Raw genomic sequence first — 26,521 nt, forward strand, 5'->3', positions numbered from 1 at the left:
CTTTCCATTCTATCTCCCCATTTTCATAATTCCTCATGCACAGGCATCCCGATCATTAGGAGACCAAGGTACGTATCCCTCATGTCCCCCAAACCAGGCCATTTTCCTCATATCCTTCTAAAAATTCTCTAACTAACCTATCTCCTAATTCGTAACATTCTCAAACCTCCCCATAAACAATCTGTCTCAAATGTTCCTTCTCGCCACTCTGCTCACACATAGCGCGGAACATACCCAACCCACCTTCTTCCTCGGGACCTTGTATCTCCCATAGCTCACGCGGGGTACCATATTCAGCCACTTTTCCGTCGCTTAGGACTAAGATACGATCGAAGTCGGCGATTGTACTTAGACGGTGCGCGATCACGATAAGTGTACTATCGCCGAATTCCTCGCGGATGCTGCGTTGGATAAGCGCATCGGTTGTCATGTCCACGGCGCTTGTCGCTTCGTCTAGTACCATGACCTTGGGACGCGATACGATGGCGCGCGCTAGGCAGAGTAATTGACGTTGTCCTTGCGATAGGTTTAGGCCTCCTTCCGAGATTGGTGAGAGTAAGTTGCGGAAGATGTTCGTGTTCTTCTTACTGCCGGTACTCGATGTCGGGGTGGATGTTCCGGGCGTGCCTGTTGGTGTGGGGCCATTTCCGGTCTCATTCCCGTCCTCGGAGATTAGATGCACACGTGCTAACGAGTCGAAGAGCTCAGCGTCGGAATGGTTATCGAAGGGGTCGAGATTCGATCTTACGGTGCCGCTGAATAGGACCGGGTCTTGTGGTATGATGGCTAGTCGGCTGCGTAGATCGTGTAGCTTGATTTTGGAAATGTCCACTCCGTCAATGTGGATACTTCCCGACCGTGCCTCAAGGAAACGGAACAGCGCAAGCGTTAGGGATGATTTGCCTGCACCGGTTCGTCCTACCACACCAATACGCTCATTTCGCTTGACACTGAAGTTAAGGCCCTTTAGGATAGGAGGTAAGTCATCTGCGTAGCCAACGACAAGGTCATTCACTTCAACACGTCCTTCTGTAGGCCAAGCCGCGGGTGGACTAGCACCACCTAAGCTTTCCGTTGGCAATTCCGTGTATTCCACAATTCGTTCCGCGGCATTCATCTCGAGTTCCACGTTGGCGTAATGGCGAATGGTCCACATGATGTGGTTCGAGAATTCGAGGGCGAACGCCAATCCAAACCCGGCAAGTGCCGCATCGATCTCAGGTGCCACAAGGATGAGAATAGCAACGAATGAAGCAAAGAAACTTCCAACTACGGCCATGCGCCATCCCATCCAACGGACGAATAGCCAAAGATGCCAAGTAGCTACGGTCCAGTCGTCTAACTTCGTATACATGCGCTCGATATAAGTTTGGCTCTTGTCGAATGATCTAATCGTCTGGACACCGGTCAAGGCCGATCCGAATTGCTCAAATACGGGAGACTTGGTAATCGACTCGAGTCGCTTGACCGGTCTAGCTCCGTGGAGATAGCGGATTGCATAAAATGCAGAAATTAAGAGCAGGATGAACGCTAGAACTATGATTATCGGAGAGACGAATAGACCAGCGACGATGACTCCCACGAGGTTTAGGAGTGCACTTGCGGCAAACGCCATCGAGTACGCCATGTGAGTATCCACCGAGTGGAAATCAGCCGTAAATCGGTTCAGGATCCTACCAAGAGGGACCGTGTCTAACCATCGGAGCGGCGCTCGGAGCACCGTAAAGTTGAGCTTGGAAAAAAGTTGTCTGGAAGCGCGTATTGAGCCACGGAATACGTAGTAGTACCGGAAAGTTGAGACAAGGGAAGTAAAGGTCGAGATGAAGACATAGATGCCTAAGTAGAAGGTTAGGCTGTTAGTGTCGGGTTTAACCATTGGTCGGACCATCGTATCCATTGTAAACTGTTGTAAGGCGTACTGATATGGATACGCCTGGGCCTCCATCTGTATTTGAGTAGTCTCCCGGTGCTCGTTATACGATCCCGTCCATATCCGTAGCCACCATGAACGACCTAGAGTTAAGGCTTGTACGAATAGAAAGAGGAAAACAACTGCGCCCCAGAACCACCATGACCCACTATACGTTAGGTATGCTGCATAGACTTTGCCCTTGACGGCTCCTTTTTCTCGAGCTTCTTCTTCGACAAATTTGCGTGCTTGCGCTTTCGAGGGGACCTTAGCTAAAGGCTCTCCATTCGGTTCTCCATTCGGTTCACCATCGGCTTGCGACGTCTCTTCGGAGTTAATAGCGGTCGACCCCTCATCATCCCGAATTTCCTGGTCCGTCTGCTCATGACTCTTAATCTGATCCAGAGTTCCAGTTTGTTCTAATTCCGAGATAAATCCCGCATTCAACACACGACCATCTCCCAATTCGACAAGGAACTTGGTTTTTGGTTCACATAGGGCAACATGGTGCGTAACTAGAATTCTCGTTCGACCAACACCGAGCTCGCCGTTTAGACACTTCTCGAAGATATGACGACCGACATGAGCATCGACTGCGCTGAAGATATCGTCTAGGACAAGTATTCCTGCGCGAGAGTAAATCGCACGGGCTAGCCTATATAGCGTTATTTAGTAGTTGATCACAGAAGAGTTGGAGTCTAATCCAATTGCATCAATGCGAAGGATAATTGACTTACGTGATTCGCCATTTCTGTCCACCACTTAGGTTGATGCCATTTGCGCCGATCTCCGTGTTCTCTCCATCGCTGAACATTTCCATATCCTTTGTCAAAGCGCAAACCTCAATAGTCTTGTTGTATCGATACGCATCATAAGGTAAACCGAATAAAATATTCTCTTTGACGGTCGCATTCTCGATCCATGGTATTTGCGCGACGAACGCAATCGCACCAGGGATAATCCAGTTGTCTCTGTTAGCTTTTTGGTCGTGTCCTTGAGAGGGCGCTCGTGGTACGCTAATAGACCCGTTGAGAATGTCAATCTCGCCTAAGATAGCAGCCAACAACAAACTCTTCCCGCTTCCAGTCTTCCCTGATATGATCGATAGTTCGCCCTTGGGGAATATGATGTTAATATCGCGTAAAACGAATCGGTCGGGATCCTCCTCTTGGCTATCCGAGGGCCAAGCGATGGATGCTTCGTCAAAGGTAACCTCGTCAGCCTCTTTAGTTATCTTAGAAATCTCCGCGCCCCTTAAGTACGTATCCATTCGCTTCACCGAAACCCAAGCATCGACAAGATCGGTCGTTAGTTCGGGAATAACAGATAAGGTAACTTCGAGTGCCTTGAAAACGCCAAGACTGACGAATGCGACCGAGGGTGTAAGAGTACCATATAAGGCTGCGTAGACGGCAAGAGCCACGGCTGCAAGCATAATCGGACTCGTAATCCAGCATCCGATTAGCATAACATCGTTCATAAAGGCGCTCCAAACACATGACAATTCTCGTTCTCTGACATCGCCGATTTTCTTTTCCCATTGCGGCTCAAGGGCGGAGAATTTGATTTGACGAATCCCCTGAAGAGCCTCCGAAACGACCTCCATTTTCTCATCTCGGACTTTCATTAAACGATCTTGAGCATCCGAATACTTCTTCGAGAAATATATGTTAATAGGAGTAACGGCAAGCATTGTCGAAAAGCCCGCGAGAAGGGCTTTCCAACCAAGGAGATCCAAGAGGAAGAGCAGCGATACGATCAACTTGAAGAGACTACCAGGGAAGATGTTATTGAATGCAGCAAAATCAGATACCCGCTTGGCATCTACACCTATTAGATTAACGGTACTCTGCTTGCTTTTCCTGATCTGCTCGTCCGAGTCTTCTTCGAATTCATCGATATCTGGTCTGTCAGTACCGGATGCCTCTCCCATTTGCCCGGCGATATTCGGCTCGGTTGATTCTGATGCAGCAGCTTTCTGCTTTTTAGTGGCTTCCTTGACATCTTTACGTCTCATAGATTTTCGGAAAATCAATGCCGACAATTGCGCTCGAATAGGAATGCAAAGTTGGGCCCATGAAAGCCAATAGACGTATGCCTCGACCCATGATTGAATAAGGATAGCTACGGCGATTAAGATAACCCAGACCCAGGCTTCATAACTAACGCGCTCGTGGCTTTCGCGTCGCTCTAGTAGGTTCAGCAGTTGTAGGACAACCCACTGGGGTGCCAAATTTAGAAAGGCAGTGACTATGGTCAAAATCCATTGGATTGCGAAATTCCATTTATGGGCGAGGACAATAGAGATCCATAGTGGACCTGTGAATCCACGGCTTTCCCAATCGGCAGTCGTCTCTTTAGACCTTGTGTAATGATCCGGCCTAGGAAGATCCTCTAGGTCGAGGTTATTCTTCTTTGTAGCCTTGCGAAGTAAATAGACAGGCCAGCTCCAGTTGAATCGACTCCATGCTGATTCCGTGTACAGCCTATCGACGGGGTGGCCATCGAGGAACACATCGGGTCGCCGAGGAAGTGATAAGCTAGCAACAGCCAAGGAGATAGCCGCAACTAGTTCAGCCAAACGTATAGTAAAAATCCCATCGACATGTTGCCTTAGGAGTGTAGCTGCTACGCCATTATCATGAATAGCGAGAACGGCAATTAGAATGATGCACGAAAGAAAAGACCATGCGCCTAAGTCGTAAGCAGCGACCGAATCTCGGCTGGATACGATACTGACCGCTTGTAGGGTCAGAAGAGCCTGCATACACGTGTAACAGCTTGTGTCAGTCCATAATCTGACGGTTTCAGGGTTTTGTTGTGTAACAGTGAGCTTACCGAGATTATAACGCCCAACCAATTCCCGAGGAATAAGCCACCTTCTATGCTTTGTCTGTCCAACGTCGAGTTGACAGCGAGCGCGATCGACAGGCCGAGACCGATCAGTGAGAGGATTAGTATGGCGGCTTTGGGGATCTTGGCGCTGAAGGCCTTGACGGCCTCTGGCGTGCTTTTACCATCCTTATCTTCATAGATGCCGGTCGCATATTTCGATCCTCGACTACGCAGTCTACCTAGATTTAGGGCGGCGGGAACAGTTAAAATCGCGACAGCACCCAAGCCAACAGCTGAAGTCACGATCACTGTTGTCTTGTCAGACATGGTGTTGGTGATATTCAATGTATTCGGAGTTAAGCCCGGGGTTCTAGAGCTAGGATTTCCTCCCTGACTAGACGCGGCGAATAGCGCGCCAGAGAGAAGCGCGACGAGACGAAACAGGACCAATGCGGCTTCAAATGTTTTTCTCGAATTAATCTGCAGACCATTTGGGGTAGAAAAAGAGATAAACCCTAGGGCGCATTAGTTAAGACCGAAAAATTTCGAATCCAGGTCTCTGTTTAGTACAAAGAACATTCGAAATTGAACCCAAGTATGAATCACTCATCATTGATCATGCAATGATGGGGAATGAGGTACAGTACCTCGTCAGTACTTCTTTGCACGGTTCGCTGGTACAAAAAAGGAACCTTGCCGGTTGACTCATAGGGTGAGTGGCTGTTTTTTTCTTCTCCTTCATAACGGAGAGTGACCCGGGGGGAGGGGATTTCATAATGGAGACCGCCCTACCTACCGGGGTCACTAACGCGCGGGTTTGGGCGAACAAGTCCTAGAAAGAATGCCCTTGCTACATAGCGGTGGATTTCTTGTCACAGGCGGCTCCCGATTCGCCCGGACGTATGTACATCTGGGTGCCATAATTGCCCCACCTCTTTTGAAGAGATGAAGCTTGCTGCATCGTATCCTATTTAGGATAACTGGTTCATAACTATCGGTGTGAGTGGCACGGTCCGAAAAGCGTAGGGAGAATATGTCCGTGTGAGAGAGGTGTGTGTTTGTTACTAGTGACTAGTGATTAGGTGTAAATATCTATGTGGATATTCCTCGTCTGACGAGGTTTAACAAATGCGGCTAAGGAGAAGGATTAGAATTTGTCACAATCAGGGTCTAGCTAGATCTAGAATTAGAAGGTGAGTTTTGAATGGGGGGGGGTAAGGAGTAGCGGTAATACCATGTAGTCACTGGTTGAAAAATTAGCAAATGTATAGTGAAGTATAGGGAGGGATAATGAGGTGGTTGGTGATCAAGGTTAGGTAACGGACCGTGATGATGGATGGTGACAACGAAAATACAACAAGCGTTTAAGTCGTCATCATAGACTATTTTAATTGAATAACCAACCCGGGCCACTTACACGTAATATTCTGCTGCGTTAGGGCATCCATATGGTTATCGTAGTCATTACAGTAAGGTGGATGTCGTTATTTTCTGAGCCATACATATATCTAGGGTATAGTGCAGTGCCCCTTTTCCAAGTAACGAACGTACCGAAGGAATTCAGAACTTGCTTTTCAGCTTATAAAGAACTTAAAGATACAGCAGATGATCAAATGAGTGCATAGAGATAGGCCACGCTTTGTCGATAGATTTGCGTCAGCTTACATTCAATGTTGCGAAAATGGGACAAGACTTAGATGGGGGGAACTGGAGACTGGAAGGATGCAGTTGAGAATCATCGAACCGGAGAAATTAGAGTCATCGATGTACCTACCTATGGTACCTTCGATATGTACCTTTGGAACAGGGTAGCGACGTGGGGTAGCCATGCGTGCCGTAGTTGAGATGGACATGGTACCTGCCTTATAAGTAACCTCGATGTCCCCGAACCCGGAGACATTAGGTATCCTACATGTACTTAAAAGTCGAAGAAAGAACGCTTCGTATTGCATCGTATACATATGTAGTGATATAATTCGAGGCAATTGCGGTTGTATAATCCTTCAATTATTCATATATATTATCATATATTATCATAATAATATATGACTGGATCAGATAACCAAACCTAGAAGCATCACGTCAGCTAATCCTTACCTACTAAAATACCTAACCTTACCCACCTCAGACTTAGCACGGAATTACAGTCATTCGGCATCTGCTTCTTGAGCGTTCAGTACAACACCAATATATATCCGCCCGATAGGGTGTGTCAATGTCACCCGTTCCCCGGATTCAACAATTGGTTTTCCTTACCTCATCACCATGCATTGATAAATTATAAAGCCTGGTATCACAAACGTGCCTCGACCAAAAGAATTGCCCCAGATTGGCGAGTGTGTAGCATAGCCAGCGGAAGGTTTCCGGTCAAGGGAAGGTGAGCAACCAATGATGGCTACCTACTACAGTGGACGTCGCGGCATTTCATTTCAATGGAACGCCCGAAGATTCATCACACCGCTTTTGCGGTTAGATAGCGGCCCGCTTGCTCGCATCTTTTCCTTTCCGCAAGTCGATCCTGCGGGCTCCCTAGGCAATAAGCGTCCAGTGAGAATTGCTTTCCAAATCGGACGACTTGCGAATTAGTGCTGACGGGTAGTCCCATTTGGCTTCTTTGCTACCAAGATCACCATTCGCAAAATCGCAGATTTCCTTGGATGCAGAGCCGCGATCGGATGATTTCGAAAATTTTAAAAACACGAGGCTGGTCATTCCAAGCCATCAATTTCGCCATAAGAGCTGAAGATTTCCAACGTCAGCCGGCCTTTGAGAGGAAACATTATATCAAGAGAAATGAATATCTCCAGTAGAGATATGGCGGTGATGATGAGTGAGCCGCAAATTACACACCTTGGTATCGCCCTACAGATAACCAAACAAAACGAAGTGGCGCCGTACAGACCGGGCCCATATCTTAGCAGGTAAATGAGTTGCATCGCGAGTATCAATGGTATACCATGTTTCACCGATATTGACCTCGTATCGCCCTGGTTAAGGAAGACATGATCTAATAAACACCTACCTATGAAGGCAACGTATAGTCGTTCGTTTGATTTTGAGGAAGCATGAATTATCCGTGAGATCGAGGGAGCGGTTGAACCTACCAATCTAGGAGTAGAATGGTGGTGGTACGATGGCTTCCAGCCATCATAAGTGGCGTTGAGCTAATCGTCACGAGAGCCAGCTCCCACAATAATCAAATACCCATCTAGGTAGGTATAATCGGGAGTATGTCGAGAATTATCATCATTTGTGTCAAAGTAATATCAACTTACCTAAATGCCTAAGTCTATACTATGAGTTGTCAAGTAGTAAGCGCCCGCTTGATACCCAAACGATAATGACGGTGACGCCCTGTCGCCGACTCATTGCTTTCTGGCGCTCGGGTTTGGCCAGTCACACACCACATCACCCGCCAGCCACAATGAGCAAAACTACCTGTATTTGGAACACAAAGGCATCGGCCGCTGCCGTGGCCCACCCTCTCTCGGCCATCCTGCGTCGATAGTTTGACATCCGTCTTTCATGCCCCATAGAACATGTCTAGGAAACGTCCCATTTAAAACCCTTCACCTTACCTAGATTTCATAGATATGTCTCTACTTCTCGGAGTTCTATCCGGTCGTCTTATCCTACCATCGCTAATATCCTGTCTGCACAGTCTGAGTATTCAGATATGGCCGATACCAGCCCTGACTCCATTGAAGAGTTGAAAAAGACTATACCAAACAAGCCTTCGTTCAACCCGAGATTTCTGCATGCTCATCTATCAACATCGCATAGCCAGGCACTTGTTGATTATCTGTTTTGATCGGCTCAAAAATTGGTAGAAAGCTGTATGTATTGCGTCCTTCCGATGGGGGGGTGTGCGATTATTCCGGCCACAATTTCGTTTTAGCGCCAGGTACATACACTTGAGCTTTGCTCCCGAAAGACAACCATCCTTTTTAGCAGTATACTTAAACGCCTATTAACAATCATTAATTCCTTGACTTTACACGACAAGAGGTCATGCAAATAGGATAACTCTAGCATGGGTGCCCAACTTACCAAAGTCTGTTATAAAAATTAATACGATATTTGTATTTTTCGTCTACTCGTAAGTATTTAAAGAACCAAAAAGAGAAGATCAAGACAGTATCAAAATACGGCAGTTGATACACTGTATTCAAGCCGGAATCGAGCAGCTGGCATTACTCCTTATCCTGATTTGTTTTTGATCTGCGTGGCGTCGCCAATCATGATTCATTCATCCCTACTTCATGAACAAGGGCGACGAACATGCTGTAAGTAAGTACTTCATGCAGGTAAAGCACTAAAAGCACCATGGCATTTCTATGTGTATGAAACGATGTAGCCCTATAACTTAATCGTGATTGGTTCATATGAACAAACGCGTCTAGGCGCGTTTGCGGGTAGTGGTTGCTTGTAACGTGTAAATTACCAAGGTACATGTAACGCATAGGTCAACTAGAAACACCTTATCTGGACTAGTCATGCAAGTATCCCATCCTACCTGCCCACGTTCCATTGGAAAATAGCGTTATTACCATGCTACTGAAACCTGTCGATAAGTATCTCAAAAATTTAAGTAGAAAGAGAGGCAGGAATGATACGTGTAGGTATCAACTCACACATGTCACGGGCAAACTTAATATGGCATCCAATTGGAAAGCACGTTACCTAAACCATATTTCACACAGCAAGATGCCCTGGTTTTAAATTATAACCGAAAGTAGCCAAGTTAATTGATCCGTTTTGAGTTCTTTAGGTAACTATCTCCCCTAACGGGCAGCTGTAGTTAGTGTATCAGTGCCCCCAACCAGCCCAACCAGGGAAAAGAAGGCCCTAAAAAAGCCCTCCAAACGGGTCGCGACCAAGCGATCAAAGACTCGGGGATCCCTGTTAGAACCACCTATTATCCACTGAACTGTAACTCTAGGTAACTTCGATCAACCTCATCTTTAGCCAATGCTCGAGCCTTCGCACTTTCAACAACTTCCAATCATCCACAATTCTAAACTTCTTACATACTTTTATTCTTCACAAATTGGACGAGTATTCCCTGCCTCATCCAAATCCCAACGCAGGCACTGTTTCTAGACGACCAAATTCATCCACCTGTGTAATTGACCCGACCAATATTAATTACGATTTCCCCTCGCCTTACAATCTCGAGATCCAGCCTCGTCCTCCCCACTCCTGAATTCTATTCCGCGAAGGTTTACAAACTTCTCGCATCTCTCCCGACGATACCTTAGAATCTCATGTCTCGCGCCGAGCCGTTACCATGAGGTCAACACCTTTGATCATCAATTGGCACGATAAGAATGCCCCCATCTACTCCGCCCATTTCGAGCCTCACCATGGCAAGGGAAGATTAGCTACAGGAGGAGGGGACAACAACGTGCGTGTTTGGAAGGTTGAAGGAGAAGGAGAAGAACGCAAAGTCGAGTATTTGTCTACTCTCGCCAAACATACACAGGCCGTTAATGTAGTTCGATGGGCCCCCAAAGGCGAGACCCTCGCTTCTGCTGGAGATGACGGCAATGTAATCCTATGGGTTCCTAGCGAAAATCACAACCCATCTACATTTGGGAACGAGGGACTTGAAGACAAGGAAACATGGCGCGCGAAGCATATGTTCCGACCTACGGGATCAGAAATATATGATCTAGCATGGTCTCCAGATGCGACTTACTTCATCATCGGAAGTATGGACAATATCGCTCGAATATACAACGCTGGTACAGGTTAGTAGCTAGATGCCTTCTCCAATACTCATTTCACGATTGACTCACATCTTCTACAGGTGTCCTGATACGACAAATTGCCGAACATAGTCACTACGTGCAAGGCGTCGCATGGGATCCCCTAAACGAATACATCGCAACCCAGTCGTCAGATAGATCTGTCCACATATATTCACTTAAAACCAAAGATGGACAATATGCTCTCACTAGTCATGATGAGAAGACTACCAAGGTGGCTAGTCACGCTAAGGCAGACCTACCCCCCAGACGTATCTCGTCTAACAGCCCAGCACCGCCGGACATGGGCTACCGATCACAGCTTGCAATCGCCATTGACACACCGAGTGCTTCTATTGGATCGCCGGTATTGTCCGCGCCTGGAACGCCACAATCGGTTCCTCTCCCTATGAACCCACCCAGTGTAGTCAGTCATAGTAGGCGTTCTTCTTTCTCATCTCGGCGATCTGCGTCTCCGGCGCCTTCGTTACCTCTACCTGCGGTAATGCCGATTGAGCCCTCCCCCAAACTCAACCATAGTCTTGGAATAGGGATGAAGAATGCCAGTCTCTACGCCAACGAAACATTCACGTCTTTCTTCAGGCGTCTAACATTCACCCCCGACGGAAGTTTACTCCTGACGCCAGCTGGTCAGTACCAAATACAGCATCAGGCAGAAGGTCTCAGACCTTCATACGAAGTCATCAACACCGTCTATATCTACACACGAGGTGGTATCAACAAGCCACCTATTGCTCACCTTCCGGGCCACAAGAAGCCGTCGGTTGCCGTAAAATGTTCGCCCATAACGTACACGTTAAGACAATCCCCACCTGTGACAAAGCATATTACCATCGATACGTCTTCGGCAGAGGATCCTATTCCAGCTCTCCCGGAACCTATTTCGAAACCCACATCGGCGGTAATGGACCCTCCACCGCCACCAACTGCTTCGGCGCCAGATCCCGAATTGAAGTCATCTACGCCATCCAAGCATCTAAATGTGGAGACCGGCTCATCTACACCGGGCCCTAAACCGACATTCGCGCTGCCATATCGTATGGTGTACGCTGTAGCAACCCAAGACTCCGTTCTCCTTTATGACACCCAGCAAACCACGCCCATTTGTGTAGTTAGTAATCTACATCTGGCCACGTTCACTGACCTAACTTGGTATGCTTCTTACTCCCTCCATAAAAACTCTGCAATGTCTAACCAGCGTCTAGGTCGAGCGATGGGTTGACACTCCTTATTTCTTCTTCGGATGGTTTCTGCTCTACACTGTCATTCACGCCAGGAGAGTTAGGCCAGGAGTATAAGGGCGAGCTTGTTGGACCGAAATTCGCATCTGCCACCACAGCCCCTTCCTCAAACCAGGCCACTCCCATACCGACACCGACGTCTGCTTTTGCACCTCCGTCCCCCTTCCCTGGTCATCAGCACCGCAACTCAGTCACTTCTTTCGCCGCCCCATCACCTCCAGCTACGGCATCCTTCGTAAGCGCGCGACCATCTTCTCCTGCTCGATCGAATTCGACATCATCAGTTGCGACGCAGGTTTCAGTCATGAACAACCCACCTTTAATAAGTGGAAGCTTACCCAGCATTACCGCTACCAATTCCGGTAAGGTGACGGGTGTACCTATGACGACACCCCCAGAGACACCCGGAAACACAACCAGCACAGTCGCCGGCGTCAAGCGAGAGGCTAGTGAGACTGAAAAAGATGACTCGTCAACAGGGAGTCAACCGAAGAAGCGAAGAGTCGCGCCGACCCCAGTCACGGACCCGAAAGCCTAAAGCCGCAAAACCTAGGGGCCGGGGTAGTATCTGTACCATCAATGACTACCCATCATTTAGGTAGTCTTTCGTCGGAGTTACGGTTTTTACTGGCAGTGGCCACGCCATAGCGGTTGTTCGGTTTGCTTGAGAAATACGATTGATCGATAGGTGGAATATTGGGTTTTATTTTTCTAATTTTTCGCTGGCTGGCTAGGAAAGGAAATGCGAGTTGGTCGTCGTCTTCGTTGTTACCCAAGCGTCTCTTCTTGCGCTGCTAAAAAAGAAAAGTTAGGTAGCTTTTTATGTTTTTGTTACTGCCGCTCTGTTTTTACTGTTTCTGCTGTGACTCCTGCGGATCGGGGGGTTTGATCATGGCGTGGCATGGCATGGCCTTCGGAGTTGGGATGAGATGAGCTGAACTGAACTGAATTGAGTCGAGAATACCTACGGAATGCTGGATTGTGGATGTTTTGAGTGTTGATGTGACAGTGAAAGATAATGCTGGTGCTGTGTCAGCTTGTGCTTGGTGTCTTGTGAATTGTGTGATGTATTGTGATATGGTGCCGGTATGGCTTGTGAATTCCCAGGCACTACAAGTCTGAGCTATTCTTGTTTATAGCAATTAGATATGAGAATAATCCACCGCATTTACAGCACCCTTATAATGGAAATTAGAGGAGAAACTACGATACTCTACGTCGGTATTTAAACCCCAGCCGACTTTGTTCATATAGGCTTCACCGCTCATTACTTACCTACCTAAGTACCTAAGACACGTATCATCATTACGCCATATGGTACCCTCTACTACGATAGGAGACGACGAATCATGAGCTGACACGGTGTTCTATGAGATAGATCAGAGAGATCCTAGCAGGGGGTTGTTTGTCGCTGTAGTTATGACTGTCTGGGTGATTGTTTTAGTAGTATTTTGGGTATGGAAAACTAGATGAGAGAGATGGGTTCTAGATGCTGGGGGACTATGCTATGGTAGGAAACGATAAGTCGTTTTAAGAGACGACATGATAAATACCTGACTAGAGTGTTGTTACTTATCTGTTTTAATATTGAGCAAGAGTAGAATGAATACGGTGCCGAACGAGACTATTCCCAGACTAGTCCGCTTAACTTATTATCGTTGCACAACATCTCGTCGGGGAATTAAATACAAAAACTAGCTCATTCGATGCAAACACCAATCTATCCAATTCATTAAAGGCTTGAAGACATTTTCTTACGGAATGTTGTAGTCAAGTTTGCCGATTATCCGCCCGTGCCGTGCCGTCTGCTGACGGAAGGACGGGTGGACGGATTGTCGGCGTTTCAGGAACATTATGCGTAAGCTGAGATATGATAGATTGCATGTGATCGGATATAAATGTATAGAACCTGAGAAATATTGATCGGGGTTTGATTCGTAGGATTTGTGCTATTGCGGCTCGGGCGTTGTTGGTGCTTGTGTAAGAGGGTGGGCATAACGCAATACCTACATCGCGGCGAGGGTAGCGGTAAGAAGTGCTGACCAATATGTCTCATTGCGATTGCTTTTCAGGACTTCTTCCAGGCGAGCACGGCAATTTTCGTATCGAGTGGGAGTTGTCGACTTCTTTGATACGCCGTATAGGTGTGATCTCGGTCAATTGGGAGTTAGGGTCTCATCAGACATGATACTAATTATACTAGGGTATATAAAGCTAATATATCACTAAGTGGATTTCAGAAATTAGGTGTAGAGGCCTCCCTGAGTGCAACTACTACACACATCATTGAAATCGAGGCCAATCGGATGGCGACTTATACGTATTCCATCTCCGTAAAGCGGCCAGAACGTAAGCAGCGACAAGAGCTGAACGTTTCGAGTAGAGAAACTTACAACATGCATTGAGCAGAGATCATTTCAAACCGTATTCCCGTCGTAAATACCTACCTAGGACTCGCCTTTCCTAGATAGGTAAGCTCCGAAGAGGCTCATTGGACAGGCTTGAGCTCTGGGTAGTCTGGTAATTTCCAACCGCCTTTCTCCTCCTTCGAGAACCTCGCGACGAGCTCGGGTATCCGAAGGAAAGTGAGTAATCCAGCTAAGAAATGAATGAGCCAGATAGCCCATGACGAGTCGGGCATCATTATCCTGAAAAGGAATGGCTTCACACTCTGGATCTCATCCACGAATGGCCGGAACTTCTTATCGTAATTTGCGAGGGCTTGGGGGAGATTGTCGGCATGGCGGCTGATTTCGCCAGCTAGGACATAAGCTCCGATGAGAGCGCCCGTCGTCCCCATACCGGAGAAAGGGGACGGACAATGCGCTGCATCGCCTAGAAGTGCTACGCGACCCTTGTACCATGTATCTGTGCAGACTTGGACAACTTCCTGGCAATACCAGTTCGATGTCGCCTTCATACCTTCAATAAACCGGTCTGTCTGCCATCCGGCGTCGCGAAACCTCTGGCTCCAGAATTCCTTCTGTTGTTCCTCTGATGCTCCCGGAATGCTCGATAACTCCGGTGAGCTATCCCTAAGGAAGAAATAAACTTGTGTCTCGGTCGGGTTATGACTTCGTCGGAATATCATACGCCCATTGGGAGCAAGATAAGTTCTTCGAATATTACTATCGTCCTCCGTCCTCGGGATAAACCAATACGCAATGTGGACGCCCAACTTGCGATACGGATCCGGCGCCCCCGGTGGTAAAATCGCTCTTCGCGCCCGCGATCCCTGACCATCAGCGCCGACCAGCACATCATACGTATGACTGGAGCCATCCGAGAAATGGGCTAGCACTCCATTTTCATCTTGCTCAAAGCTCTCTACCATCTTCCCAAAAACATACTCCACATCATCCTTCGTCGCATCATAAAGCAGCCTAACCAAATCCCCTCTCATGATCTCATATTCCGACGTTAGACTCTGCGCACCTTTTCCCGATTTATTCGCCATCACCGTGCCCTTAACCTTCCCCTTAGAATCCACAAACGAAACACCCACCTCGTCTACAAGACGCGCGCGTATCTCATCTATAAGACCCATGCGTTTTACGACTTCGATACCTTGAGCCCGAAGATCGATTTGTGCACCTTTGTCCCGGAGAGAGGGGAATCGCTCGACGATGGTGATGCGGTGTCCGGCGCCGCTGCGGGTGAGCCAGAAGGCCAAGGCCGGCCCCGCTATGCCGCCGCCGCATATAAGGATTTTCAGGGGCGCCATTTGGTTGGACCCTGTGTTGGGTTCCCTTGGGTTTACAAATAATGGTAATTGGGGCGATACTGAGTAGCCCCTTGTAAGTTTTAACGGTCTGGAACTTTCGACTCGTGAATTATGATTTTATACTGGGGAGGAAAGCATAGTGATTCTGCAAGATTCGCCAGACAAGCTGACGAGACCTTGATGCATTTTAATAGTTTTCCTGCTTGAACTAACATATTTACTACGCGTTAACTAGATTGTATACGTTAATGTTGATTCGTGGCCTGTTGACTCACGACTCGGTGTATAGAGGTGAAGATTGAAAATTTCAAGATGAGACCGACTTGAGCGACCGAGTCCGATATGAACGGCCGAGTCGAGTCTCAGGTGGTCTGTGCACAATTCTCTAAAAAGTAAACCAACATCTCCGTGTTATCTCCCCTATCTAATTCTTATTCTTATCTTACGATTGATATTGTCCACGTGCTTCTAGATAAAGACCCGGATATGTGGGGAGGTACATTTATATGTTGGTAGTGGTTTGAAAAGAATGGTGGCAGGGGAGGTGAGACTTATGCCATTTTGTTGTTGCACCTTCAACCAATAGCTGCTATTAGGTGCACCTAACTTGCTGGTATATACGGTATATACGCGTATAATAGTGAAAATTTAAGCATGTACTCTCCCCGGATAGTTCGGCCGATTATCATTAATTCAATCGTCATAACCCGGCCACCCGGCACAGGATCATCCGCCCTAGACGTCACTAGCCGTGGTACTTATGCAAGGCACCACAGTACATATACGGCAATAGCCTAGTTAGCGGGGATCCTAGGAGAGCTGAAATTATGTAGGTACCTGCAGTTTTGGTAAATGTAGTCAATCAGCCCATTTCAAAACTTTATTACCTGGCAGGACAAGAAAGCGCGCACAATAGATATCAAACATGCAGGTAGGCTATCCAATATCTGGGAATTGTACAGGTACGGCGTATTTGATCAACCGTACTAGTGAAATTCGTGCAGGTGCGGGTGAAGGAAACCTTGGAAGCAAACAACCCAAACAACCACCCCTTCCTCCCCCCAATACACCCCCAAACCCAGCCATTGTTCCGAATTTATGAGATTAAAGATTGTTAATTCTATACGAAAATTCCAACCTACCATCCGATTTGCCCAATCACCTCAATAAACTCCATCTAGCTATTTTAATATCTCCCCATCACTGAGGCCACCCATCCTACCAATTCCCAGCCCATCCCGGCAATGGATATTAAAGCAATACTAAAATTGACCCTAGCACGGGCGCCAAGTAACGGGCTCCTCGGCTTGCGGCTGACCATGGCTTGCCCTTTTCCGTTTACAGTAGGAGACCACAGAAGCTAAGATGCCTTTTTTTGCGTTGCTCCCTTGGGTACATGATCTCTTTATTCATGGCTCTGGAGGGCTGACGCAAGCTTCCCGGGGGGATTTGACCTGTTTTATTCTGGAGATGACTTACATTACTCGTAGTACTCGTGGTACTCGCGGTACTAGGTAGGATAGATCCATAGTCCTACTCCCTAAGTATTACTTGTATAACTAGAACACAACATGCCAGCGCATCTCTCCACCATTAAACCATTTTTTCTTACTTGAGCTTTTTCCTTTATTTTTTCTTTTTTCTCTTTCGTCAGTTCCTGTCCACCCACCTTCCCTTTCCATTGCGCCTCTCGACACACTTAGACGAGACGCTCTACGGAGGAGAGACCGAAAGATGCGTTTACCACTCCCTCTACCCCTGCTCTCGCTTATCTCGACCGCCATCGGATCGCCGGCTAGTGACATCAGCCATGGCTACGCCCCGGTCGACTCTCGCGATGTCATGATAGGCCGCGCTGCTCCGGAAGATCCCTCCGGTAACTATGCGCCGGCTACTGTCGACTGCCCCCAGCAACGGCCGACAATTCGAGGCGCCGGATCCTTATCACAGTCGGAACGGGATTGGTTGAAGAACCGTAGGAATAAGACGATCGACCCCCTGGTCCAATTTCTTAAGAATGCGAACTTAACCGATTTCGACGCTGCCGGTTACGTTACTTCTCACTCGTCCAACTTCTCCGTTGTGCCCAACATTGGTATTGCTGTTTCAGGCGGTGGTTACCGCGCTTTGATGAATGGTGCTGGTTTCCTTGCTGCGGCTGACAGTCGCGTACCAGGTGCGACCGACACTGGAGGAATTGGTGGTCTTTTGCAGAGCAGCACATACCTAGCCGGTCTTTCCGGTGGTGGCTGGCTGGTCGGTTCCATTTTCGCCAACAACTTCTCCAGTGTCGTACAGCTTCGCGATGGCTACGAAGGATCCTCTTTGTGGCAATTTTCCAATTCCATTTTCAAAGGTCCAAAGAGTCGGGGAATATCGATTGTTAACACCGTTGAGTATTGGGACGACATCAAGAATCAAGTCGACGACAAGCGAGACGCCGGATATGATGCTTCTATCACGGATTACTGGGGCCGAGCGCTATCAGTTCAGCTGATCAATGCGGCGGACGGCGGTCCGGCTTACACATTCTCGTCTATCGCCGATGCGCCTAACTTCTCTGGAGCTGATACACCTATGCCAATTCTAGTGTCCGACGAACGCAGGCCGAACACCGAAGTCGTTTCCTTAAACTCGACCGTTATTGAGTTTAACCCCTGGGAAATTGGATCCTTCGATCCGACTGTTTTTGGTTTTGCGCCCATCCGATATGCGGGTTCTAACTTCAGCGGTGGTAGCGTACCTAACGACGGCCATTGCGTCGAGGGATTCGATTCGTTCAGCTTCGTAATGGGAACTAGCAGCACGCTTTTTAACCAATTTCTCCTACAAAATCTTTCGGACACAAGTATCCCGTCAATAGTAGTTGACGCGCTCAGGGCGATCTTGACTGATATTGGTGACAACAATGATGACATTGCCGCCTGGACACCAAACCCTTTCTATGGCTATAACAACAACACCAATGCGAACCACGAGGATGAGCAGCTGACTCTTGTCGATGGTGGTGAGGATTTGCAGAACATCCCGCTGCACCCTCTGATCCAGCCGATTCGCGAGCTTGACGTCATCTTTGCTGTTGACTCATCTGCGGACACTGAAACCAACTTCCCTAATGGAACTGCGCTGCGTGCTACGTATGATCGTAGCAAGACGGATATCGCCAACGGCACCGCGTTCCCTGCGGTACCAGATGCTGAGACCTTCGTTAACCTTGGTTTGAACAAGAAGCCAACATTTTTTGGATGCAACACATCCGACTTCTCCAACGCCAGTCACATCCCACCTCTGATCGTGTACGTGCCAAATGCGCCGTACACTGCACAGAGCAACGTATCCACCTTTGACCCATCGTACCCGGATGAGCAGCGCAACTCCATCATCAAGAACGGCTACAACGTCGCTACAATGGGCAATGGTACACTCGATAAAGAGTGGCCTGCCTGTGTCGCCTGTGCTATCCTGAGCCGTAGTCTCGAGCGCACCAACACTCAATTAAGCGCTACATGTCAAGGTTGCTTCAGCCGGTACTGCTGGAACGGTACGACGGATAGCACACCTGTCAGCAGCTACGACCCTACACCTATCTTACAACTCGATGCGCAGAGTGCGGGTTTGAGCGTGAGGAGTGACACAGCGAGAGGCGTGACTTATGGTGTTGCCGGTGTTATTGCTTTGGTTTTGGCATTATAAAGGAGTTAAGTGTTATAGTATAAATTTGTTTCTAGATACAGGGTCGTCACTTAATTATTTCACAAGTGAAGGATAAGGCCATTGACGTTAAGCTTTGAGTTTTAATGATCTACTTTACAATAAGAAGGGGTTCGGACAAGATTGTACAGGGCATTCTTGCGTTAGCAATGTCTCTGGAGTAGTGAGGATGGACAGACGGATAGACATATAGGTCTAGATAGACCCTTGCGGTCATTTGATAGGGACTCGGGTCCAGAAACTCAGAATTTGATGAAATTCGCATACGTTGATTACCTCGGTAGTGATTTGATTACAGTTAAGGGGTGCTCGCCCTGTTGCGATACCCCTTTACCATCACCAGTTATCCATGCGAGTACAGATGTTACTAGCAGACGAATCATAAACAACACGGAGATTCTCAACGGAGCAAGTCCGTGTCTCTCATTGAGTGGAGCTCCAATTGCCAATAGACGTTGTTTTCATGAAGTACTACTATTCTATAGGCGGATATGGGCGGCCTGCCTCCATACCTATAAACCTAACCCATGTGGTGGGCATCCGACATAGCACAACTAGCTGGATAAGCATTTGCCAATAGATATATATTAATTAGTATGTTCCATTGGTAGTTGAAGACCATCGGAAAGCCGTGTCCTGACCTTAGCTGGCCACGAGAATGGCATTAAAATTTTATTGATAATGCCGAGGTCGTTTGGGCACCGATATTTGTCCACCTCAACAATGCCAACTCGACCTACGCTCAACAGATGTTTCGGAAAGGGAGCATTCGCATAACCCCATAATGAACCTTTCGGTATCCTTACGATGTGGATTAGGTATTGACTCTTGGTTGGCAGGTGTCCTCGGCCCCCTTTTAAAAAATCTTAGCGTTGTGCCCGAGGCTCTGCTGCTGGGCAGAATCGTCAGAACGAAGACATCCCGCGTAGTCGGTAAGGAGATATCGACCAACAAAAGCGACCCATTTCTTCGAACGGAGTATCGATTATGAAAATTTATTACAAGTTGCTTTCTTACCTCCCACGCCCTGCCCACGAAACGACGATGGGTCCGGTCTTAAAATCGTATAACTATCCTGCAAGGGGTTTGGTTGGGCGAGACGATTATATGTCGAGAGGTAAGAGGCTCCCCATCGCCATACCGAGAACAACGAAGCCCCCCGGCGGCCGAAACAACAATAACAACGGGCAGCTACAGCCGCAACTCCTAGTATCCAAACAGCCTAGTTCGGAACCAGGTGCTCTAGACCAACGGTAGCGATAGCTAAGAACGGCATATGTGTGTACATATACGCAATGTACCGTGAATCCAGGGGACCCTACCTACAAGACCTACCTAGGACAGCGGTTAGCACGGCCAATAAACATCTGACACCCAGACCCAGACCTCGGATGATTTTTTTTTTTTTTTCGTTTCTTCCCCTACATACGGGGTATATATGTATAAGCCACCGATTCAGGTTAAGTGAGATATGTCGGACGGGCTATGGTAAGCCTACCACGTAACGCGTGTGTGGAGAACGACAGAGCCGCTATACGCCTCTGCTTCGTTCTTTATCCGAACTTATTCTACTCCTCACCCTGCCCTTGTCCAGGGTCGGTCGGTCGGTCGGTCGGTTAGCTAGCTACATGATGCTGCTGCCGCTGACTGACGACGGTAACGATAACCTTACTTACTTACTTACTTACATGCCTATGGCTCATCATGATACCCATCGTGCCATCGCGCCCGTATGGGGGTTAGGGTAAGGCAGCAATACAACTAGCCTTAGCCTTGGCCTTGGGAATGTACGTATGTGACAAGGCAAGTAAGCACGTAAGGCCCAAACGAAAAAAGCAAGGCGAGTCGAGGCGAAGTGCCGCGGCAGTGTCCTTGCTGACTTACCATCTGACGGATAGAGTTGGTCTGGCACGGGGGCGCGGCTCTCAAGATACACAAATTGGTACATTCATACATAGTATCCCCACGACATACGCTTTAACAATTCCCCGGTCAGAGTACCAATACATATACCTGCCTCTCCATCCATAGCTACCATCCTTCTATACGCACGTAAAAATACGTACCCACTCGTCCAAGATCAGCGCGCACATTTCGTTCCATTCCATAAAAACAACTAACTCTCCTAATACAAATACAATTGGCCCAACCCACCTAGGTACGCCCCATCCCAATCCATCCCAACTAATCCTTCCCTCAACTGCAAGCGTCTATATCTGTAAGTTGCGTCTCCTATTTAGCGGGGCCAGTTTCTTGTGTTACGATAGGATGTCTAAGGTTCAGTGAGGGGTGCTAAGAATCCCGCGAGAGTGGACGGCCGTCAAGCCAACGAATGTGGTACTCGTGGGGTAAAAAAGGGGGGGAGAAAGAAAAATGAAAAAATTGAGAGGGCAGAGATAGAGGATGGGACAAGAACAAGTTTGGAGCCTGAGCCTCCTCCCTTGATCGGCGTGACGTGAGAAATTGAACCTAGCCGCCTTCGGTGGGTTCTCATAGGTTACATAGAGGAGTGTAAGGACATTGGTGAGCATGTATGTAGGAAGACAGGTCAACACCGAACGTCTCGTTGAGAGTGCAATTACGGTATGACATGCCATGTTAGGAGATATGTATGTACGGATGTAGTATGTATGTTACACCAAGTTAGGAAGATGAAGACAACATAAGAGATCCCCCGGCGTCTCTTCATGGAGAATCCCGGTAACGACGTGGCCGTGGCGGCTACTTGTCAAGCCTCAGGCAAACAATAAGCCGTTGGGTAGGACTGAAAAAAAATGCTGGAGTTAAGAACATCGGCTCGACGGCTTATTAGGCCGCTGGCGCAATGTTCCTGGCACCGGATGAGAAGAAAAAATCATCATAATAAAACTTGTCATGGACAGCTATCCCAATCTTCCCGACTTGGTTGAGATATAGGCGCATAGAGGCCCACGCAATATATACTAACCAGCGCATCTCCTCGATATATTTATCAACAAGAGTCTTCAATGGTTGCTTACATGGTGCTGACAAAAGTGCGACCTTCACCAGGACGGAAAGCGACCCAAACACTTGTAGGGTTCGCTGTGGAGAGGCGAAGTGAGAACCACTTTCGTCCATCAGATTCGCGAGAAAAAAAATCAGGGAGTGATCTTAAGACGCTAATGATATACACATATTTATACGGCGGGAAAAAGCCCTCGCTTCTCAGCGTAGCAAAAGAGGATGCGGTAGAACCCGGGAAGGGCAAGCTGAGGATCAGATCGTTCGGGCTTTTCACCACTTCCGTTCGCTGTCCTCGTCGCACCTGTTATTGGCGCGGTACGTTGATTACCTATCAGCACGCGCGAGACCATTTACTAGCCAATGGCGTGGTGACAGATGATTCGAGCACCCAACATTTACGGATAAGTAGCTGAATCGCTGGTCTTCCTACTCTAAGAGGAGCTGCATCTCAATTATTGACTCTAGGTCCCAATATCGTGACATATCAGGAGCGAGTTGCGATATGTTGAGGAGAAAAAAAATTTGAAGAAAAATGAGCTTACCGGTCTTAACATACCTAGTCAGTCGGATTCAGTTCCGATAGACCGGATTACCCAAAACTATTCAACGGTCTAACGTTGTATATAAAGTGGCTTGAGGCTAAGCCCGTTCGCTAGGAACCTTGGAAACTTTCAGCGAAGTTCGTCATCCTAGACCGGACACCGGACATTGAGGCAATTCTATCGGAAGGCTTCCATTGCGGGGGAACCTTGAACAAATCTGTATGGGCGTAGGCAAGCTTAAGAGCATCCATTAATCCTCTCGAGCTTAGCCCCCAATTGCCTGATATCGAAATCCTACTGGACGTATCGACAGGGGGATTGTAATGAATACGTAGTGTGGGCTGCCAGCCACGGGCAGAGACAAGCTCCTAAAGCGGGTTTCGCTTCCATATGCAGAGTGCTTGATTGGTATTATCACCGGGCAGTAGTAATAATGATGGCTTTTTTTTTTTTCTTTTTTTTCTTCGCGGGTCCCCCTGGTACTGGTGCGGAGGTAAGTGGCCTGCCAAGAGGTACCAACATACCTAGCTCATAGTCCCCACGAAGAACATGTTTGCGATCGTTTTTACCCTATCAGATGGCGCCTAGACCAGCTCGGGGGTTCGGTGAGGGAATGCCGAGGGACCCTCCGTCCAGTCACCTTCTACCGACCTTCCAGAAGCGGCACAAGAGACTGTATAAATGTGGTAATGTACCAAAAAGACGACGTAGTCTTGCAGAAAATTGTGACCGAGGGACAAAGACGGGCCAGGGCTGAAAGAGATAGGGGGATGAGCTTCTGCACGTTTCGAGTTGTGCAGATCGAAGCCGCGCCCGAAGGCACAATACGTACTTATATACCTTCGGCAAATTCATTGACGCCATTCCCCGGTCTGGAGGGATTGTTCGAACCAGATGGTAATGGAGGGGGGCAGAGGAGGACGCTACCTAAGCGGAAAAAGGGGGTTGGACCGTGTCTGACCGAAGAGCAGCACCCCAACCCAGTCCAGCCACCGAGAAGAGCGCGGGAAAGGTGAAGAAGAAGGGGGAGGGAGAACACTACACCCCCCTTAACGCGGCGGATCGGTATGAGGGTAACACAAAATCTTTGTCCAGCCGTAACCCGGAGGGTATTTTTGGGACAAACATGGTGCCTAGGTAGGTACCTATAGCAGTGTGAGAAAATCGAGAGCAGGACCGAGATAGGTCACGGGGATCCACGCCCATCGTAGATCGGAAATCGACGTCAGATGACAAACAATTGCATAAAAGCTCATATCGGCTGAACAAATCAGTCAACCCGGGGGGGCAGAATGCATGGGCTGATCCATGGCATCGCGTCGTAGACCGAGTGAAGGATGCATATTCGCCTGTGACAGATTTGCATTTCGCAGCATCGGATGAGGGCGGCAGACGGGCCACAAACAAGAAGAAAAAAAAAAAGACAAGACGACAGGACAGAAAATTAGGAAGCGTAGGAAATTGGGGGGACAAGGGATAAAACCCGCGTGCGCGCGCAAAAGGGATTGGGACTGTATGTGGACGTGGTGGTATCTTAGGAGTAGTAGTAACAGCAGCAGCGGCGGCGGCAGCAAGTAGGTAGGTGATGTGCCTTGACCGGGGCAAAAAGGCTGGTAAATAGGTTAGGTACGTAGTAGTAATAGGTTATGTAGACAAGGTATCCTTTTTTTCTCTCCCGTTTTATTTTCTTTTTTATTTTCTTTCCTTTTTTTAAATTATTGTTATTAGGTATGTATTCCTTCTCATGCATCATTGGCAATGTCGGTAGGTGGTAGGCAGTGGTGTGGCCTCACAGCGTAGACGTGTCTGATCTTGTGTCGCCTCGCATCGCCTCGCCTCTTGACCGAAGAGCCCACGGTCGACGGGGCCCTGGGGTGTGTGAGTGGGCACTCGGAGTGTCACGTCTCTGGGCTGTATGTCTGCGACGTCTGCGCTGGCGCTTGCAGTGATTGGTGGAGGGTAGGATTCGTGGGCGGGAGAGAGAAAAAATGGATAGGGAATTGACTACCACGTGTTTACCTGAGATCCGCCGTAGCCACGGACAAAATCAGACTGAAACGATACATGAGAGGTAGAGATGAAGGAGAAGGAAATGTGTGCGCCTCTCGCCTATCTCTGAGTTGCAGTTGGGCGCCTCCCCATGTATCCTTTTTTTTTTTTCCTTTTCCTTTTCCCTTCCCGTTTAGTTTCCTTCCTGTTGCTGTTTATTATTATCGACTGATTTATATTATTATCGGTTGGTAATCTGCGGTCCAGAGTGTACATAATAACATTATTTTGGTAGGCTGCAATTTCGGGGAATGGAACAATGGCGGCCCTTTTTGTGACGAAGCGAGAAACCGAAGAAAAAAAAATGTTGTTCACGGTCTAAAGCGAGATGGATTTTAAGCTAAGAAGTTAAGTGGTCTTAGACTACGTAGAAGCTACATAATCTAGTGGGATTAAACTAAAAGGCAGCAAACAAAAGAAAAAAGGAAGTAGACGATGAGAAATGTAATAGTAGAAGTAGTCCTGGAGGTAGGTACAATGGTGATGTAGATGTTACTTACTCGGCCCCTGCCCCGCCTTGTACCTACCCACCTACCTAGGTACCTTCCTTTCTACATAACACTAGAAATAAAAAAGAAATAACCTACATGTATATGCGAACTTAAGGTGGAGGGATACTACAGATAAAGTTTGATAAGGTATCTCTTTGACTATTTAGAGTGTAGGGGTACTTTCATGGGTTTAAAATGTTCTAGGTGAAAAGAGATGGGAAAAAAGAAGGTCGGCCCCGCACTATTCGAAAACTTTACATAGTACAAGTACCTAACAGTAACAGAAAGAACGAATCTGATTGGATCCTTGTATTACAGCGCTTCGGAAGCCACACACGATCCTCGTTCGTTCTATACCCAAGACCCTTAGACTCTCAACGGGAACTATCTCTCTCTTCTTTTTTCTCTTTCCCTTCTTAAAGTATCCAATGTAATTGTACTTCTTATTCATCTCATTCGCATAGCCAATGCCTACCCCCGTTCTCCCATTCAAAGGTCGCCATACCTAATTACATTCCATACATTTTCATTCTATTACACACCTTACTTACATCTTAGTGGATCTGCCTAACGCCCGTTTGCGTTACCTACCACTTGTTTCCAAGGTAGAGATACATAGCTACCTCTATACATATACCTTACATTAGATTCACCACTGCCTATTCCCTCTTATTACTTTACTATTCACCATTGCTATTCGCTGCATTGGTATTTATACAGATACATACACCCATACACCTACATGAGTTAGATCTACGGTACCAGCTGTACTTGGCTCGTTCTACTAACTACATACATACACACCTACATACACATACACATACCTGCAATACCGAAATACCTACAATACCTGCGTATCCTGCGTAGCTACATACATATCCATACATATTCCATACATAGACACTATCCATACATATCCTTTACATATTTCTTTCCTCACTTCGCGGCAATTTTTACTATCACCCTCGTTTAGTTCTCCACCTTGGGAGCGATATCGTCGAGATCCTTCGTCTTTGTCTTGTCTTGTGGTATTAGCGCTCGTCAACGGGCCATCTCCGTCGTCTTTCATTATGAGGTAGCCCTGCTATTGTCGTGCGAGCGTCCATAACGACATGCATCCTGCACCCAGTCTGTCGGAGTCCTTTCCAAAAGACAGCAAGACTGAGGATAGAGGTCAGCACATTTCTCATCAACACGATCAGCAGCAGCAGCAGCAGCAGCAGCAACAACAATCTTCGTCTGGTGGTGGGCATCACCGTCAAC

The 26,521-nt window shown here is 47.7% G+C and overlaps 4 protein-coding genes across 4 annotated transcripts; 2 read left to right on the forward strand and 2 right to left on the reverse strand.

Moving 5' to 3' along the window:
- Positions 1-66: 66 nt before the first annotated feature.
- On the reverse strand, positions 67-5,215 carry F4822DRAFT_60925 (putative ATP-binding cassette transporter protein). Its single transcript, XM_051463736.1, has 3 exons — positions 4,748-5,215; positions 2,647-4,670; positions 67-2,564 (listed from the first exon to the last, which is right to left on the reverse strand). The coding sequence occupies exons 1-3, from the start codon at positions 5,069-5,071 to the stop codon at positions 161-163; spliced, it is 4,752 nt and encodes a 1,583-aa protein (XP_051309875.1). The 5' UTR covers positions 5,072-5,215; the 3' UTR covers positions 67-160.
- A 4,144-nt stretch (positions 5,216-9,359) lies between these two features.
- F4822DRAFT_418648 (WD40 repeat-like protein) lies at positions 9,360-13,018 on the forward strand. Its single transcript, XM_051459547.1, has 3 exons — positions 9,360-10,497; positions 10,557-11,667; positions 11,721-13,018. The coding sequence occupies exons 1-3, from the start codon at positions 10,035-10,037 to the stop codon at positions 12,292-12,294; spliced, it is 2,148 nt and encodes a 715-aa protein (XP_051309876.1). The 5' UTR covers positions 9,360-10,034; the 3' UTR covers positions 12,295-13,018.
- An 893-nt stretch (positions 13,019-13,911) lies between these two features.
- Positions 13,912-15,791, reverse strand: F4822DRAFT_418649 (FAD/NAD(P)-binding domain-containing protein). The gene has a single exon (XM_051459548.1). It carries the CDS (start codon positions 15,478-15,480, stop codon positions 14,245-14,247), a length of 1,236 nt encoding a protein of 411 aa, XP_051309877.1. The 5' UTR covers positions 15,481-15,791; the 3' UTR covers positions 13,912-14,244.
- Positions 15,792-16,471: 680 nt separating this feature from the next.
- Positions 16,472-19,515, forward strand: F4822DRAFT_418650 (lysophospholipase catalytic domain-containing protein). The gene has a single exon (XM_051459549.1). It carries the CDS (start codon positions 17,215-17,217, stop codon positions 19,171-19,173), a length of 1,959 nt encoding a protein of 652 aa, XP_051309878.1. The 5' UTR covers positions 16,472-17,214; the 3' UTR covers positions 19,174-19,515.
- The last annotated feature ends 7,006 nt before the right edge of the window (positions 19,516-26,521 follow it).

The sequence above is a fragment of the Hypoxylon trugodes genome (genome assembly GCF_022578975.1).
Source record: "Hypoxylon trugodes strain CBS 135444 unplaced genomic scaffold F4822scaffold_10, whole genome shotgun sequence".
In the NCBI taxonomy this organism is placed as follows: Eukaryota; Fungi; Ascomycota; class Sordariomycetes; order Xylariales; family Hypoxylaceae; genus Hypoxylon; species Hypoxylon trugodes.